The following is a 15,962-nucleotide window of genomic DNA, read 5'->3' as shown; positions in this document are numbered from 1 at the left end:
GAGCGAGCGGAGCGGAAGGGGGAGCAAAGCCATCCATCCCCAGTTATTCCTGAGATGTTTTAATTAGCACGCGGCTCTGACTTTGAGGCTTTGCTTATGCACAGCGCAATGTATGACCTTTAGAAAAAAAAAAAAAGGGAGAGAGGGGAAGGGAAGAAAAAGGCACTGGAACAGCTCAGAAACTGGGAAATCGGCTGAGCTTCAAATAGGCTCAGCGTCAGGCACTCCGGGGCTTTTAATAAGCTACAGAGTGAGAAATTTAACACCAGAGGCACTATTTTTGATCGCTTGAGGAGGGGAGGGAAAGACAGAGTGAGCGAGAGGAGGTGGTGGTGAGAAGAAGAGGAGGCAGCCAAGATTACACCCTGGGTGGCAGCACCGAAAATAGCCGTGTCCCGCTCCGGCGGCGCGGCCAAGCCCCCAGCCCGCGGGAGGGCAGGCAGGAGCCCGAGCAGCTGCCCGAGCAGGCAGGGCAACCACCTGCCCGAGCTGGGAAACCGCAGGGAAAAGAGGATCGGAGCGAGGCAGAGAGAACGCAGCCCTGTGTGCCTGGTGAAACCACGCTGGGGAAGCTTGCGCAGCTGCGGGAACCTGAATTCCCCCCGGGGAGCGTGGGGAGGACGGCACCGAGCAAGGAGCCCGGCGGCAGATGGTGCTGCTGGCAAGACACACGTCCTCGGGCATCTGGCACAGGCAGAACCGGCCTCTCGCTTGAACCCACTCCTGCCCATCGGTGCTGCCGCTCCGGGAGGCACGTGGGGACAGGTGAGTCGCTGCAGACACACAAGCGCCTCCTGCTTTGTCCTGGCTGCGGGGACCTCGGGGCAGCCTCTGCGAGCAGCCCCCCAGAGCCATCAGCTGCCCCCGCCACGCACGGATCCAGGAGTGACTCCCACCACGCACGGCATCTGCTCCCCTCCCCTCACCGAGCCCGTCTCCAAGGAGCGGGGGAAGATTTCCCCTCTCTGCACGCCACACGCGCTGCAAACGCAGCAGCAGGGGAATGGGTCAAAGCCCATGCAGCTGCTGTCCAGGTGCAAGAAGCACCGTGAAGGAACAGCCCAACCGATGCGAATTCCTGCGGCAACGGAGCCAGCAGGCTGAGCCAACGCCAGGACAGGGTGAGGGAGCCAGGCCAGGAGGCTCCGGCACAGACCTGCCTCCTCCCGTGCTGCCGTAATCCTGCTGTCCAGGTGGATGACTGGTGGTGGCTGACAGCACAGGGAGGGGGTTGTAAAATCTGCCTGATAAGGCTCCTGTAGGTGACTCTCCCACGGGAATCCTCAGCCGAACCCTGGGGTGGTGCTGGGGGCACCTTCCCTACGCAACGGCGCCTGCAGACCCCGGCGTGGGGGCAGAGCCCGTCCCTGGGCACCAGCCACGGGCACAAGCTGCAATTTGCTGCCTCAGAAGAAGGTGACATGCGGCAAGACAGGATTACATTTCCTTTTAATTGATCAGAGCGTTTTCTCCACCTCCATTTGTCCCGCACCATCTGTACAAGCGGGGAAGCCAGGACAAGTAGGACAGTCTGGGCTTTCTCTCCATCAACACCGGGATTCCTGCAATGCACAGAGCAGAGTCAGTTTAATGGAGGGTGGGCTCGGCAGAGCGGGGGATTCTGATCCGAGGGCTCGGCCCCGGCTCAGGCTGTTAAACCCCTGCGAGTAAACAGAGCTGCCGGCTCACTCAGACCCAACCTTATGGGCCCAAGAGCAAAGGGACCAGAGACCAGGGGCCATGGCCCTGCTGTCCCCGCTCTGGGGAGAGGCCGGCGCAGCACACGCTGCCACAGAGCGAGTCCCCAGCTACCAGCACGTGGGAAGTGCAGGGATGAGGCAGAGGGAAAAGAGGCTGTGAGGGAAGCAGCCCAGCTCAGCCTCCTCCGGGACATGGGCTGTTTGTTTGTACTGAGTGTACAGGGAGCAGAGGCCACATGTCGCTCTCCCATGGGGCCCCAAGCATCCAGCCTGCTCCCGAGCTGCCCGCTGGCATGGCCTGTCCCTGCAGGGACCTGGGGACAGCAACGAAGCCCTGGCAGTGACTGCCAGCTCCCTGCCTGTCCCGTGACACTCACCTTCATTACTCCAGGGCTTTTACAAGGGCTTCATTGGCTTCTACTTTAATCTGAGCTTCTGCTTTTGCTGCTTCATCAGATGCTGCAGCCATTTCTGAAACAGCCTTCTCCAGGTTTGATTTTGCAGTCTGAACACGAGAGCACAACGTGTCATCGAGAGACCACCACAGGATAAGTGAGGTGCCCCGCAGTCCCCGAGCCACCCCCTCCCTCCCCTGCAGTCCTTGGCCCCAGAGAAGAAAACGCTCCAGGGAGACCTCCCAGCAGCCCAGGGGACCAGGGACTCACAGCCAGATCCAGCATGTCCATCGTCACCGCCTCCTCCGCCAGCACCTGCACTGTGGAGTCCGCGTGGACCGTGACGGAGCCGCTGCTCACTGCGAAGGCACAAGTGCGGGGGCCGAGTCAGGCAGCGCTGCCCAGCCAGCCTCGTTTGGGGGTCAACATGCAGAACAGCACCGGTAAGCTCATCCCCGGAACCTCCACCATCCCACAGCCAAAACAAGACCTTGACACTCTCCTGTAACATTTCCAAGTTCCTGCAGGGACGCGTTTCCTACCAAAAACGAAGCTAAAGCAGGGGATGCTCCCAGAGAGCCTGAGCAGAACCAAGAAAACCTGACCCCAGACTGCAGCGTCACACAGAGCCCCATTTCCAGGGCAGATCCCTGGCCCCCCGGGGAAAGGAGAAACCCCTGGAAGCGCAGCCAGGCACACCGCGATGGGCAGCGTCTCCCTCATGAAAGCCCTGAAAACACCCTCCCACACACACGTTCCTCCCTCCCCAGCTCCACCTGCTCCACTTACCGAAGTACTTGGTGGCTGTGCCATCCTCAGCATACACCGTAACCACCCCCGGCTTGAGGACCTGCAGGGTAGGGACATGAGAGGCCAGGATGCCAAAGGAGCCGGTCAGCGTGGGCACGTCCACCTGCTTCACATTGGCGCCGTTGTAAAACACCTGGACAGGGAGGGCAGAGCAGATGGGAAGAGCCCGTCGGCAGGAACGCAGAGGAAGGAGAGAGGTGGCTCTGCCGCCAGAGAGCCGAGGGGTGCGGTGGGCAGGCTGCTCCCACCCCGCGGGGTTTAACACACAGCAAAGGGCGACCAGGACAGCCTGAACCTTCCCGGCGTGGGAGCGGGGCCAGGCTCTGGAGGAGGAGATCCTGGCACACGGAGTGGGAAAGCGCCCCGAGCCTCCGAGAGGCGTGGCGGGGACAATGGAGGTGGCACACGGAGACACGAAGTCGGGAGTGGGCGAGAGGCGAAGGGCGCAGCTGGGAGACGAGCGCAGGGAGACCCCGACGCCACCGTCCCCGCTCTGCCGGACCAGCCTCCGTGCCAGTGCCCGCACGGCTCCCCCCGGCCCGTGCGGTGCCCGGGGCTGCGGGGCCGCCGGGCCCAGAGCCGGGGCGGCCCGGGCAGGGCTGGAAGAGCACGAACGTCCCCGCGCGGGCCCCGGCGGAGCTGCAGCGGGAGCGGGGCCGGGTCGGGGCCAAGGTCAGGCCCGGCGGGGCCGGTGTCCGCACGGCAGCAGCCGCGGGGACCCCCGCGCAGCCCCGGCCCGACCCGCCCGCTCGATCCCGGCCCCGGGAGCGCCCCCCAGCCCCGCCGTCCTGCCCCGGTGCTCCCGTCCCAGCCCCGGGCACGGGCAGCGCAGGGCTCGCTCCGGGTCCCGCAGCGCGCACCGGCCGGGCCCGCGGGTACCTGTGTGGGCGAGGCGAAGGTGAAGGCCATGGCGGCCGGGCCGGCGGCGGGCTCGGCATAGCCGCGGGCGCGGGGCGGCGGCAGCGCGGCGAGGCGCAGGAGGAGGCGGCGGGCGCGGAACATGGCGGCAGCGGGAGCGCGCCGGGCCTGCGGCAAGGGCGAGCGGGCGGCGCGGGGCACGGCGGGACGGCGGCGGGACTACAACTCCCGGCGTGCCCCGCGCCGCGCGACTACACGGCCCGAGCCGCACCGGGCGGCGGCCGGAAGTGGCGGCGCAGGGCGGGGCCGCGGGGGCGCATGGGAGTTGTAGTTCCCGCGCCACGCCCCGGGCGTTCCGCCGATGGGTGCGGCGGGGGGCGCGGCCCCGCAGAGCCCCGGCCCGGCCCGCCGCGGGGAGCGCGGGGGGGCCGAACGTGAGAGCGCTCCCGGGGCTGCGGTGCCGGGGTGCGCCGGGGCAGGAGGGACTGGGGTCGCGCTGGCGAGGGGCGGGCGGGCAGCGCCGTGCAGGCAGCGCCGTGCAGGCAGGGCTGTGCAGGCAGGGCTGTGCAGGCAGGGCTGTGCAGGCAGCGCTGTGCAGGCAGGGCCGTTCAGGCAGAGCTGTGCATGCAGGGCTGTGCATGCAGGGCCGGTGCAGGCAGAGCTGTGCAGGCAGAGCTGTACAGGCAGGGCCGGTGCAGGCAGGGCCAGTGCAGGCAGAGCTGTGCAGGCAGGGCTGGTGCAGGAAGGGCTGGTGCAGGCAGCGCTGTGCATGCAGAGCTGTGCAGGCAGGGCCAGTGCAGGCAGGCCGGTGCAGGCAGGGCTGTGCAGGCAGGGCTGTGCAGGCAGGGCTGTGCATGCAGAGCTGTGCAGGCAGGGCCAGTGCAGGCAGGGCCAGTGCAGGCAGGGCTGTGCAGGCAGGGCTGTGCAGGCAGGGCCAGTGCAGGCAGGGCCAGTGCAGGCAGGGCTGTGCAGGCAGGGCTGTGCATGCAGAGCTGTGCAGGCAGGGCCAGTGCAGGCAGGGCCAGTGCAGGCAGGCCGGTGCAGGCAGCGCTGTGCAGGCAGGGCTGTGCATGCAGAGCTGTGCAGGCAGGGCCAGTGCAGGCAGGGCCAGTGCAGGCAGGGCTGTGCAGGCAGGCCGGTGCAGGCAGGGCTCGGGGCAGTCCCGTCCCCACGTGACGCCCGCGCCGCGCGGGGGCGGCTCCGGTTCATTCATAAATCCCGGGGCCGCCCCGCTGCACCGAGCGCAGCGGCGGCGATGGAGCCCCGGCTCCGGTTGTAGGTGAGTGTCTGGCCCCGCCGCCTCGCGACAGCCCCTATCGCGACAGCAGGAGCTGGCCCGGCCGAGGGGAGCCCATCGCTCCCCACCGCGCGTGGAGGTTCGGGGGGTGCCTGCATCCCTGCCTGCATCCCTGCCTGCATCCCTGCCTGCATCCGGCATCCCTGCCTGCATGCCCCATCGCCAGGCTGGGGCCGGGGGGAGCAGAGCAGAGCGGGGCCCCGCGGGACACGCACACGCGTGGGGCACAGACCCGCCCCGGCCCCCCCGCTCTCGCGGGCTCACACGTGCGGGAGCGCGGCAGCACCGCCGGCTGCGAGCCCCCTCCCTGGGCACCGGCCCCGTGTCCCCAGCCGGGGGGACAGCCCGGGGACCGGCCCACTCCTCCAGACAATGGCCATCCTGTTCCCGCCGGGTCACCATGGAGACGGGATTCCTCCATGATGGGGAACAGCAGGGACATTCTTCCCGCCCCCCACGCCCCCACCGCTGCATCCCCCCCATGGGGCGCCCATCCCACGCAGAGCCACAGCCCCTCGCCTGCTCCCTCGGGGTCCCCCCGTGCCATGCCCGGGGCCCCCCGAGCCACGGCACAGCTGGGGACCAGAGGAGGGACCCCCCCTTCTCCTGCCCCTGGGGTCGCAGGGTGGGTTGTGTCACCCCCCGCTCACCCCAGCAGCTCAGAGATGCCCGACGGCTGGGGCAGGTGGGGGGAGTCTCTGCCCCGGGTGGTCCCCAGCACCCCAATGTCCCCCTGAGGGGTTCACGCCCCGAACCGTGGGTGGGCTGCCCTGCGTGGCACAAACGTCACCAGCTCTCGCCACCAGCCGTGACATGGTCACCCCCTGCGCTGTCCCCGCAAGTGGCTTTTCCCACCCGACCATGGGCTCCATTCACATTTTTCACTGACCTGATTTTGAGCAGTTTTTCGGCGCCCCAGACGGTGCAACGCCCACCCCTGCCTGTCACCCTGGGGGCTCCCCCAACACCAGTGTCACCCCCCCAGCTCAGCCCCAGTCCCCTCCAGCAGCTCTGGACACACAGACGGGGACACACAGACCCAGAGCTAGAGCTCGACAGCCCCTGGGAAAAGCCCCTGGGGCTGTGCTGGGGGGCACGCAGGGCCGGGGGGGTTTCAGCCGGGTGTGCAAAGGCCACGGGGTTTCTGCTGGAGTGGGGCTGTGGAGTTGTCTGTCTGTCTGTCCTCTGGCCCTGGTGGCTCTTGCTCCTCAGGAGCTTGGCCCTTCTCCATCACCCCTGGGCCCCTCGGCAACCCCATCCCCTCCCGCGTGTGGACGGTTGGATGACGGAGCCGTTGTTGGGCTGACTCAGAAGTGTCACCCGTCACACGCCAGTGACACCCACGCCAGCTCCATTCACACGAGATGTGGGGTGGCCGTGTGCTGCCCTTCCTTTCAGCGGTGCCCCCAGCGCTGCCCTTCGAGCTCCCGCAGGCAGAGCCGGACCCCCGGCACCGGTCCCTGGGCACTGGGGGCTGAGTTTGGCGCCGTGGCTCCCCCGGGGACAGCAGTGCTGGGCCAGCGTGATGTCACCTCCTTCCCTGTGAACTGTCCCAGCCCCCCGGGCCAGCTCTGGCCACCAGCACTGGCCACCGCTCGGGCCCCCAGCCCGGTTTGGGGACGCGGCCTCTCTCCTCGGGTCCCCGGGTGCAAGGACGGGCTCTGTGCCCCACGGGAGGCCCCGGAGCGGGGCGCAGGGTGGTGGCGGTGCCCGTGTCCCCCGGAGCTGTGCCCAGCAGCGCTCCTGCCCCGTTCTCCCCACCCCGGGCCCCACCTGCCTCCCCATCCCTCCATCCCCGCTTCCCTCCATCCCTCTGACCACACCCTCCGGCCCTGCCTCCATCCTCCCTCCTGGCCACACCCTCCCTCCATCCCTTCATCCCGGTCCCTCCCTCCATCTCTCCATCCCGGTCCCTCCCTCCCGGTCCCTCCCGGCAGCTCCGCACCGCGGTGCCGGGCAGGGCCCGGGGCCGGGCAGGAGCCGCCGCCGCCCCCGGCCCCGCCGCGCCCCCCCGGCCCGGCGCCTCCCTCTGTCTCCCCCCGCCCCAGGACGCGCTCGGGCCGGGACGGACCATGAGCGATGACCCGACACCGTGGGACAACGCGACGGAGAGCGCGACGGTGAGCGGGGCCGCCCTGCCCGTCCCTGCCGCTCCCTGCCGCTCCCTGCCCGTCCTTGCCTGCTCGGGGTCCTGGGGGAGCGGGGGATGCGCTGCCGGCGTGGGGCAGTGCCGGGGGCTGTGGGGGCAGCCGTGGGGCCGGGGGCTGTGCTGGAGTGGGGATGGCACAGCAGCCAGCCAGCCTCGCTGTCACCCACCCGGCTCTGCCCGTCCCGGGGGTGGGTGACACTTTCTGCGTCCTGTGCAGCCCCCCGAGATGCGCTGGGTGCTGGGGGGCCAAGGGGTCCCGGGTGCTGCTGCCGGCTCAGCCCCTCTGCCACAACAAGGGGGTGTCGGCACCGACCCCCACGCCAGGGCAGGACTGGGGTCCCGTCCCCTCTCCCGCTCGGTGCGGGGTCTGCTGGCGGCTCTGCCCCCCCGGCTGCGGTTGCCTTGGTGAAGGCAGGTCCCCGGAGCCGGCAGCAGGCCCGGGGGCGGCGGGGGAGTGCGAGCGTCTCTGGGGAGCAGCGCTCAGCATCAGCCTCAGCGCGGGAGGGGGCTGTCCTGGCCCCCCGGGAGGCAGCTTTGGGGCTGGGCCGTGTCTCCCCCGGCGGCTCAGCCCCTGCCGCCCCGCACAGGCGGTGCCCGGCGAGGTGTCCCCCCAGGATGGCTACGTGCTGCTCCTGGCCCTGCTCTCCATCTTCATCGGGGGCACCCTGGTCCTGCTCTCCGGCATCCTGATCATCTGCCGCCGGTGCTGCGAGGCCGACCGCCGGCACTCCAGGTAGGGACAGGTCATGCAGACAGGTGATGCCGCTGTCCCCGTGGTGTGTGGCACAGTGGAGGGGGCCAGGGCTGCTGGCACTGGGCACCGCTGACCCTCCTTCCCCTGCAGAGCCAGTGATGACCCCGAGAAAACCAACACCACCTACCTGGAGGACTCGCAGCCGGTGCAGGGTGAGTGCCACGGTGGGGCCGGGCGTGCCGCGGTGACCCCAGCGATCGCCCCCAGTGCCACCAGCTGCACCCCCAGCAGCACCCCAGGGGTGGCCACACACCCCCTGCGCCCCCCATCACCCATCGCAGCGGTGCCCAGACCGGCAGCCAGGAGCAGGGGCTGCCAGGCTGGCATCGAGGGCCCGCTGCAGCGAGTTTGCCAGGCCTCAGCTAGGGAAGCCAGCGTGCACCACAGCAGGGGGACCCTGGTTGCTGACCCCCCGTCTGCACAGATATCACCATCAAAGTGGAGGACCCCGACTGCCTGTCATCCTCCAGCTACCGGGATGCGGAGAGCGAGCGGTTCCTGTCCTCCAGCTCCTCCACCGCCCGCCGCGTCTCCTTCAATGAGGCCGCGCTCTTCGACCAGGGCAAGAAGACCCAGGAGAAGGGGAGGAGGTGAAGCACCGGGCTGGGCCGGGGGGTCCAGGGGGCCCGGGCGGCCCCTCCTGACCCGGCGTGCTCGGCAGGTACACGCTGACGGAGGGGGACTTCCACCACCTGAAGAACGCCCGCCTGACCCACCTGCACCTCCCGCCGCCCGCCCTCAAGATCGTCACCATCCACGAGTGCGAGTCCAGCGAGAACAGCCTGGCCATGACCCCCCGCCTGCCCCCGCCCAAGCCCGGCCTCGCCATCTTCCAGGTGAGCCCCCCACACCTGGGGGACCAGGGGGTCCTGCAGCACCCCGGGGAGGCGTCGCTGGGCTTGGGCTGGGAGTCTTGGGGCATTGCTGGACGCAGGGACGGGGGGTCCTGGGGCGCAGGGAGCCCCTCCTGGCCCCCCACCCTCGTGCAAAGCCCCTGAGCGCGCTCTCCTCGCAGCCCCCCGCGGGGGCCCTGCCCCGGCCGGCGCTGCCCAGCCACGCCGTGTGCCCCAGCTCTGCCCTGCCCGGGGACACCTTCAACTCCACGGTGGACACCAGCTTCACCGAGGCCAGCCCGGCCACCTCCTCCGACTCCGGGGAGGGCCCCTCGGTGAGTGCCGGGGTGGGTGGATGGGCCCGGGCAGGGGAAGGGGGTCTCCAGCCTCGGCAGCCTGCGCAGCCCCGGGGATCCTGCCCCGCTCTGCGGAGAGACGTGGGCATCCAGCTGGAAACAGCCTCTGCCCCCCCTGCTCTGTGTCCCCATCCCCTGCCCTGGGGGACATTTGTGCATCTGCTGCAGCTGAGCTCGGACAAAGGAGCTGAGCTGGGCCGGGGGGGCAGGGGCTGCGTCTGGAGCCCAGCGAGCACTCACGGCCCCCCTGATGCCCCAGTTCGCAGCAGCACCCAGGAGCGGGAAGGCAGCCGGGGCGGGCAGTGGCAGCCCCGGGGAGCCCCCCCCGGCCCCCACGCAGGGCACAGTGCTGCAGTTCTTCACCCGCCTGCGCCGGCACGCCAGCCTGGACGGGGCCAGCCCCTACTTCAGGATCAAGCGGTGGAAGCTGGAGAGCACCCAGCGGGCGTCCAGCCTGGACACCAGAGGTGGGAGACGCCGCGGGGGCAGCGGGGACGTGCCAGGCGGGTGCAGACACGTGGGCAGGGGTCTCACTGTGCCAGGGTGGGACCGTCCCCCCAGCCCTGCCCTGTGCCCCGCCAGGATCCCCCAAGCGGCGGCAGTTCCAGCGTCAGCGGGCGGCCAGCGAGAGCATGGACCAGGAGGACCGGGACCCCCACCAGACCGACATCATCCAGTACATCGCCCACACGGATGACGTGGCCTTTCACCCCGCGGGCAGCCCCTTCCTGCCCTCCCCCGCCAGCCCCCCACCCTCTCTCGGCAGGTATTTTTCAGTAGATAGAGGGGACAGGGACGGGCGAGCCGGGCACCGGGAAGGCGCCGAGGGACCTCGCGCTGCCCCGGGCACGGGGGCTCCCGCCTTCGTGCAGCTGCGGTGGGGCTGCCGGGGGGCGAGGGCCTTGGGTGGGGGGTCTGGACAGAGCTGGGGATGGGGACGGTGGGCGGGGGCATGGGCAGGGCAGTGGGAACAGCATGGGGGACTGCGTGGCACCGCGGCACTGCCGCGACCCCATGCCAGCCACCGGGCTGGCGTCTCCCCGTCGCTGCGGGGCCGTGACGCCGGGCGGCACCCACAGGCTAGAGCCGGGCGAGGGCGGCGCGGGCAGCCCCGGCGAGGCCGGCGGCGCGGAGCAGCCCAGCGCCTACCACGACATCTGGAGCCTGCGCGCCTCGCTGGAGCTCTACGCCTCCTCCGAGCGGAGCAACGACCAGGACTCGGTGCGCAGCGACGGCGGGGACAGCGTCTCCTCTGCCAGCGGCGTGGCCCCCTGCCCCTCCTCCCTGGATGAGGCCGAAGGCCCCGAGGAGAAGCTCTGGGGTCGGCCCAAGCTGGAGGAATCGGAGTCCGGCACGCGCAAGCTGCTGCAGATGGACAGTGGCTACGCCTCCATCGAGGGCCCCACCCGGGGGGGCGAGGAGGGGCCTCCCAAGGACCAGACGGCCTCAGAGAAGCGTATTTGCTTCACCAGTGCGGGGCGGAAAGGCACCATCTTCGAGAGCTTCGAGGGCCGGGAGCCGGAGGAGGAGGAGGAAGATGAGGAGGAGGAGGAAGATGGGAGCACGGCCCGGGGAGCAGCGGGTGGGGGACCCCCCCGTCCCCACAGCCCCCTGGCCTGGTCCCCCTACGGGCAGATGTTCCCGGGGCGGGACGCGCCGCCCCGGCGGGACTACAGCATCGACGAGAAGACAGACGCCCTGTTCAACGCCTTCGTGCGCCACGACCCCCAGTTCGACGAGTCGCCGCTGCGGGGGAAGCACCGCTCCCGCACCCACCTGCGCAAGCAGTGGCAGCACACCAAGCAGTACAGCGACCCCGGCGTGCGCTACCCCGCGCTGGAGCGGCACCGCACGCCCCTGCGCCGCGGGGACAGCGCCAACTACCCCCTGGACGCCCGCTTCCACAGCCCCCTGCCCCGCATCGTCAGCGCCGGCGACGAGGAGGCGGCCGAGGCGGCCGACGGGGTCCCCCCCGCCCCGGCGCTGCCCGACCCCGAGATCCAGGTGATCGTGGAGGAGCCGGCGGAGGTGGCGCCTGAGCCCAGGGCCGGCTCCGAGCCCCCCGGGGATGACGACTGTCCCGGCCCCGGGAGGTGCCTGGGAATGGGCCCCAGCTTGGAGCTGCTGGACAAGATCACGGGCGGGCTGGAGGAGCGGCTCTACGGGCACTTGAGGAGAGCGGCGGAGAGCACGGAGCGCACCGTGACCGTGGCTGCCAGCGACGCCCCCCCCGACCACAGCCCGGTCTAGGCCCAGCGCAGGGGGAGCGACCCCGGTGCAGGGGGATTCGGGGCTCCGTCCCCTCCTGCTGCTGGCGCGGGGACCAGCGCGGTGCCCGGGGCACGTGGGGAGGGCGGCCCCGGCACGGGAAGGCCAGGAGGGCACGTGGGGTCCCCTGGCTGTGTCCCCCAGCGTGGGGGGCCAGTAGCATGGGGTGGCCGAGCCCCCTGGCTCCTGGGAGCGAAGTGCCAGGTGGAGGAGCCCGGGGGGATCGGGTGGCAGAGGGGAACAGGGCATTGACCGGGGCGGGGGGCAGCAAGGGGGGATGTTGCTGATAAACCCCCAAAAACAGCCGAGGCCTTGTCCTCGCCCCCCGGCAGAGCTCTGTAGCAGACCCACCCCCCACCTCGCTCCGTTTTTTTACAAGCAATAATGCCCCCCCGGGTGCGGAGCAGGGGCTGCCCTGGCAGGGGGGCAGTTATTTGGGGAGGGGGGCAGTTATTTGGGGAGGGGGGAGCCGCCTCCTCAAGCCCCTGAACCCCCCAGCTGTGCAGGGAACCTGGGATCTCCACTGGAAGCAGGGCCAGGGGCGACGTGCCAGGCAGGAGGATGCTCGAGGGGCTGGGGGGGCAGGACCAGCCCTGGGGACCCCCTGGAAATACCCCCCAGAGGGGTGGGGGTTGCCGGTCCCTGCCCCCAGTGCTGCCCCTCTGCCCAGGTGAGAACGGAGCCGGGGGTGCCCCTGGGGGCTCCGCACTCCCCCGGCCGCTCCAGCCATTCAGAGGGTATTTATTGATTTTCACAGAGGTGAATGCTGCTGCTCCGGGGGGGGCGTTGGCTTTTTATTGGGTTTTTATTGGTGTTTCAAAGGATGGGTGGAAAAAAAAAAAAAGGGGAAAAAGAAGCAGCCCAAACAGTGTGAGCTGTGAGACTGGGCAGCGGGGTGGGGGCAGCCAGGGCCCCCCGAGCCCCCAGCCCCCACATTGCATGCAAGTAAAGAGGCCGGGTCGCTCCTTCCCTCTGCAAAGTCTCTGTCCAAAGCACTAATAACTCAGCGTTTTTAAGTCTATAAACAAAGGAGAAAAAAAAACCAACCGGGACTTGTTTGAGTTTCCTTCTTACCTTCCACCCCCCCGCATCGGGCCCACAGCCTCCCCAAAAGCACTGAGCCCCCAGGACGAGGGGCTGCCCCAGAGCCAGCACACACCCCCCCGCAGGAGGAAGGACATGAAACCCACCTGCTGTTTTCACTTTATTTTTCTTTCTTTAAAAAAAAAAAGAAAAAAGAAAAAAAAAAAGACGACGCACGCACCCATTCCCTTTTCCAAGCCCTTTTACAGCATGCAGGTTTAATAGAGGTTTGCTTTGTCTTAATACCTGTTTTTTTTTTTTTCCTCATCTGGTTTATTTTGAACACATCACGATGTGTAGGAATCTCTAAATATACTGCAAATATAAACAAAAAAAAAAAGAGGAAAATATATAATATATAACAGTAGTCTAAAACATAAAGTGCACGGCAATGGCTTTGCACGACTTCTACACAGCCAGGCGGGGGGGCGGGGGTCCCACCGCCCCCCAGCCCCGCTCACCCCACCCTTCCCATCGCAAAATTAAAAACAGAATCAGTGTCTTGATTGGCAAAGAGTGATCAGGGAGGGGGCAGCATCTTCGCGGTCAGAGCTTTCGTTGTCCGCGGTGGTGGCTGGCGGTGGCTCCGGCCCGGCAGCTGCTGGTTCCTGGCGCTGGGGGGGCCGCGAGGGGGTGGGCTCCTCCGGTTTCTTTTTGGATCCGAGCACAGTTCACTCCCGGAGAGGCCGAGCTGGGGCGAGGGGGCGCGGGCTGCCCTGGCCCTGGGACGCTGGTTGGAGAACAGAGCGGGGGTGAGGGAGGGAGAGGGGGCCGGGGGTCCCCGCGCTGTCCCCAGGAGGGATGGGGGGGCCCTTGGCCAGGTGACCCCAGACCTGGGGAGCAAAAACCTGAGGGGAACAGGCAGAGACTTGGTTCACGCCGAGGAGAGAGGGGGCTCTCTTCTTTCAAGGGGTTTAAGCTGCTGACTAAAGGGGGGCTATTTCCAGCCCAGCCGTCTCGGGGTGCACACAGAGGGGAGCGACTGACCCCACTCCGCAGCCTGCACAGACCTGCTGCTCCCTAGACCCTCCGGCAGCTGCCACGGAGCCCCCGCAGTGGGCACCGAGCCCCCCACGGGTCCAGCACAGGATGAGCAGCAGGTCCCCGGGAGCCCCACATCCAGGCGTTTGCTCCCCGATCCAGTAACTCCCCGTGCAGGTGACTCACTCCCGGCCATGAATTAAAGATGAAAGCCGCCACCGGGGCTGACAGCTGCAGGGGGAGGAACAGGCTTTTATTTCTGGCTTTTTTCACACCACAAAGCTGGTCGTGATCCAAACAGATAGCAGAGCCTCAGCCCCGCAGAGCCGGTGACGAGCGAGAGCGTGAGGCCGGGGGCGGATGAGCACGGAACATGAGTCACTGCTGGCTCCGTTATGAATGAGGGGTGGGAAGGAGGGGACAGGGGCGGGAAGGAGGGGACAGGGCTGCGGAGCCGGGGACAGAGCGGGAGGAGGAGGGGGAGCAGGGGAGAAAGTGGGGGGACGCTGGTGCCAGGGAATGGGGGTGTCACAGCAGAGTCTGGCTGCTCCGGGAGAGGAGCAGGGACCACAGCCGCAGCACAGGGCACGGCAGGGGCCCCACGGGGCTCTGCACCCCGCGATGCCCCAGGGGATGCAGGCTCTGGGATACTCACATGTGATGCTCAAGACCAAGACCTCTCTTGTCTCCCCAACCACAACTACCAAACACCCTTTTTCTACCCAAATCCTGCTGCCCACAGGCGGGGTGGGCTCAGCCGCGTCCCCCCCATTCCCTGGGCAGCCAAGCCACCCCCCGGCTCGCAGCTGCCGTACCTGTGCGGAGCGCGGGCCCGGCTCACTGCTGCTTGCAGGTGGAGAGCTTGCGGATCCTGCTGCTGGCCGAGCAGGCCTTGCGCGAGGGGTTGGACGAGGCGCTCGCCCGCCGCTCGCCCTTGGCTTTGGTGCTCAGCTGCCCCGGCTCCGTGCCGTTCATGCAGACGGGCTTGGGCAGCCCCCGGCCGCGGCTCTGCCCGTTCTGCCCCGACTCCTCCTCAGGCACCTGTCCTGCAAGGGAAGGGGGACGGTGAGGCGGGGAGGGCAGCGGTCCCAGCATCGCCACCACCCTCGCCCGGGACACCGGAGCCCGGTTCTTCCCCGCTGTGGGGCACAGCAGAGGGTGACCCAACAGGGATGCGGAGCTCACACCTCCCTCCCCGCTTCCCCCCAGGACTGGTCTTGCGCCAGCTACCCCAGTACACAGCAGCTGCTGGTCCCCTGCACACAAGAGAAAACCTGAAGCAGTGAGCAGGAACCACGGGCAGGAACCGTGTGTCCCCATGTCCCCTCCTCCCCAGGCAGCCGCTGTGCCCACCCTGAGCCCCAGCTGCAGTGGAGGAAGCTGCTGCTCCTCCTCCCTTCTCTGGAGGAAGGTGCGAGTCCAGCCCCGGCCTGGGGAGCAGCACCCTGGGCTGGATGCGTTTGGGGAGCAAACGCCCAGCGGAGTCACCCACAGCCGGCAGGGGCTGGGATACTGCCCGCTCATGTCACCATCAGCCAGAGGGGACACCCTGATGGCAGAACGGCTCCAGGTGAGCCCATCCGCACCAGCTCAGTGACTCAGCACAGCCGAGAAAGAGCCATTTCCAGAGGCATCTGCCGCAGCCGCGGCTGGACCAGGGCTCGGGGCACGGCTGTTCACCTGGGGAGTGACCGAGGGTCCCCCGGTGCAGCCCTGGCCCCGAGCCGGGGGGACACAGCCGCAGCCCCGCACATCCCTCGGGTCCCACGGCACATCCCCAGGGCTGGCGAGCGGATTCGGCAGGTTCCCGGCCCCCCCACCGGATCCAGCCGCGGCAATTTCCTTCCAGCAGGAACGTCACGCTCCAGGGCCCTTCGGTTATGACTCAGAGGTTTGAGTGGAAGCGAAGGCTGTAAGATGATTATGTATAATTTTCTTTAAAGGATGCTCAAACCTTTCTCCGCCAAGGCCGAACGGCACGTCATCCCCCCCGTACTTGCGCCAGCAATCACCCCACCGCTGCCGAGCTCGGGGAGGAGGGGGACACCCGTGGGGACGGGTGCTGGGAGAGCCACTGCTCCTCTGGAGAACATCAGGGTCCAACTCAGACCCCCATTCTCCATCTCACCAAACACTCGTAGAGACCCCAAGGAGCAAAGGCGGCAGGAGCCAGGACCCAGCACCGGCCATGGCCCCGCGCCCGATGGGGACCAGCTTCGGTAGAGCCTCCCCGGTGCGGGGACCGGGAGCAAAGTGCAGGCAGGAAGAGGCCAGAATAAAAATGCATCCTTGGGAATCTGGTGGCAGGTTGAGCACTTGCAGCCTGAGAACCAGGGAGGGGATTTCTCCTCCTAAAACCAGGCTTAGCTGCAGAGCTGGGCCCGGGCGGGAATTACCTTGAGAAATGACCCCGTTGATTGATCCACGGATCAGAGCTGGCAGCTCACCTTCCCGGTGCTGTGGTGGGGACACGCCAGC

The 15,962-nt window shown here is 68.2% G+C and overlaps 3 protein-coding genes across 3 annotated transcripts in view; 1 reads left to right on the top strand and 2 right to left on the bottom strand.

Annotated features, from left to right (window-relative positions):
- Nucleotides 1-1,432: 1,432 nt before the first annotated feature.
- On the bottom strand, nt 1,433-3,933 carry ATP5F1D (ATP synthase F1 subunit delta). The gene is made up of 5 exons (XM_065652570.1): nt 3,785-3,933; nt 2,885-3,038; nt 2,366-2,454; nt 2,078-2,205; nt 1,433-1,562 (listed from the first exon to the last, which is right to left on the bottom strand). Exons 1-4 carry the CDS (start codon nt 3,905-3,907, stop codon nt 2,083-2,085), a joined length of 489 nt encoding a protein of 162 aa, XP_065508642.1. The 5' UTR covers nt 3,908-3,933; the 3' UTR covers nt 1,433-1,562; nt 2,078-2,082.
- On the top strand, nt 3,906-11,652 carry CBARP (CACN subunit beta associated regulatory protein). The gene is made up of 12 exons (XM_065652844.1): nt 3,906-4,050; nt 6,273-6,337; nt 6,998-7,180; nt 7,427-7,567; nt 7,797-7,942; nt 8,054-8,115; nt 8,388-8,553; nt 8,625-8,799; nt 8,979-9,131; nt 9,412-9,619; nt 9,735-9,918; nt 10,232-11,652. The coding sequence occupies exons 1-12, from the start codon at nt 3,906-3,908 to the stop codon at nt 11,400-11,402; spliced, it is 2,799 nt and encodes a 932-aa protein (XP_065508916.1). The 3' UTR covers nt 11,403-11,652.
- A 965-nt stretch (nt 11,653-12,617) lies between these two features.
- Nucleotides 12,618-15,962, bottom strand: part of STK11 (serine/threonine kinase 11) — a 30,925-nt gene continuing 27,580 nt past the window's right edge. The window contains exons 9-10 of the mRNA XM_065652781.1: nt 14,300-14,530; nt 12,618-13,233 (exon numbers count right to left, since the gene is read on the bottom strand). Coding sequence (XP_065508853.1) covers nt 14,322-14,530 — 209 coding nt within the window. The 3' untranslated portion in view covers nt 12,618-13,233; nt 14,300-14,321. The remainder of the gene's footprint in view (nt 13,234-14,299; nt 14,531-15,962) is intronic.

This window comes from Caloenas nicobarica, chromosome 27, assembly GCF_036013445.1.
Source record: "Caloenas nicobarica isolate bCalNic1 chromosome 27, bCalNic1.hap1, whole genome shotgun sequence".
NCBI classification, from domain to species: Eukaryota; Metazoa; Chordata; class Aves; order Columbiformes; family Columbidae; genus Caloenas; species Caloenas nicobarica.
This window is presented reverse-complemented; position numbering and strand designations above follow the sequence as displayed.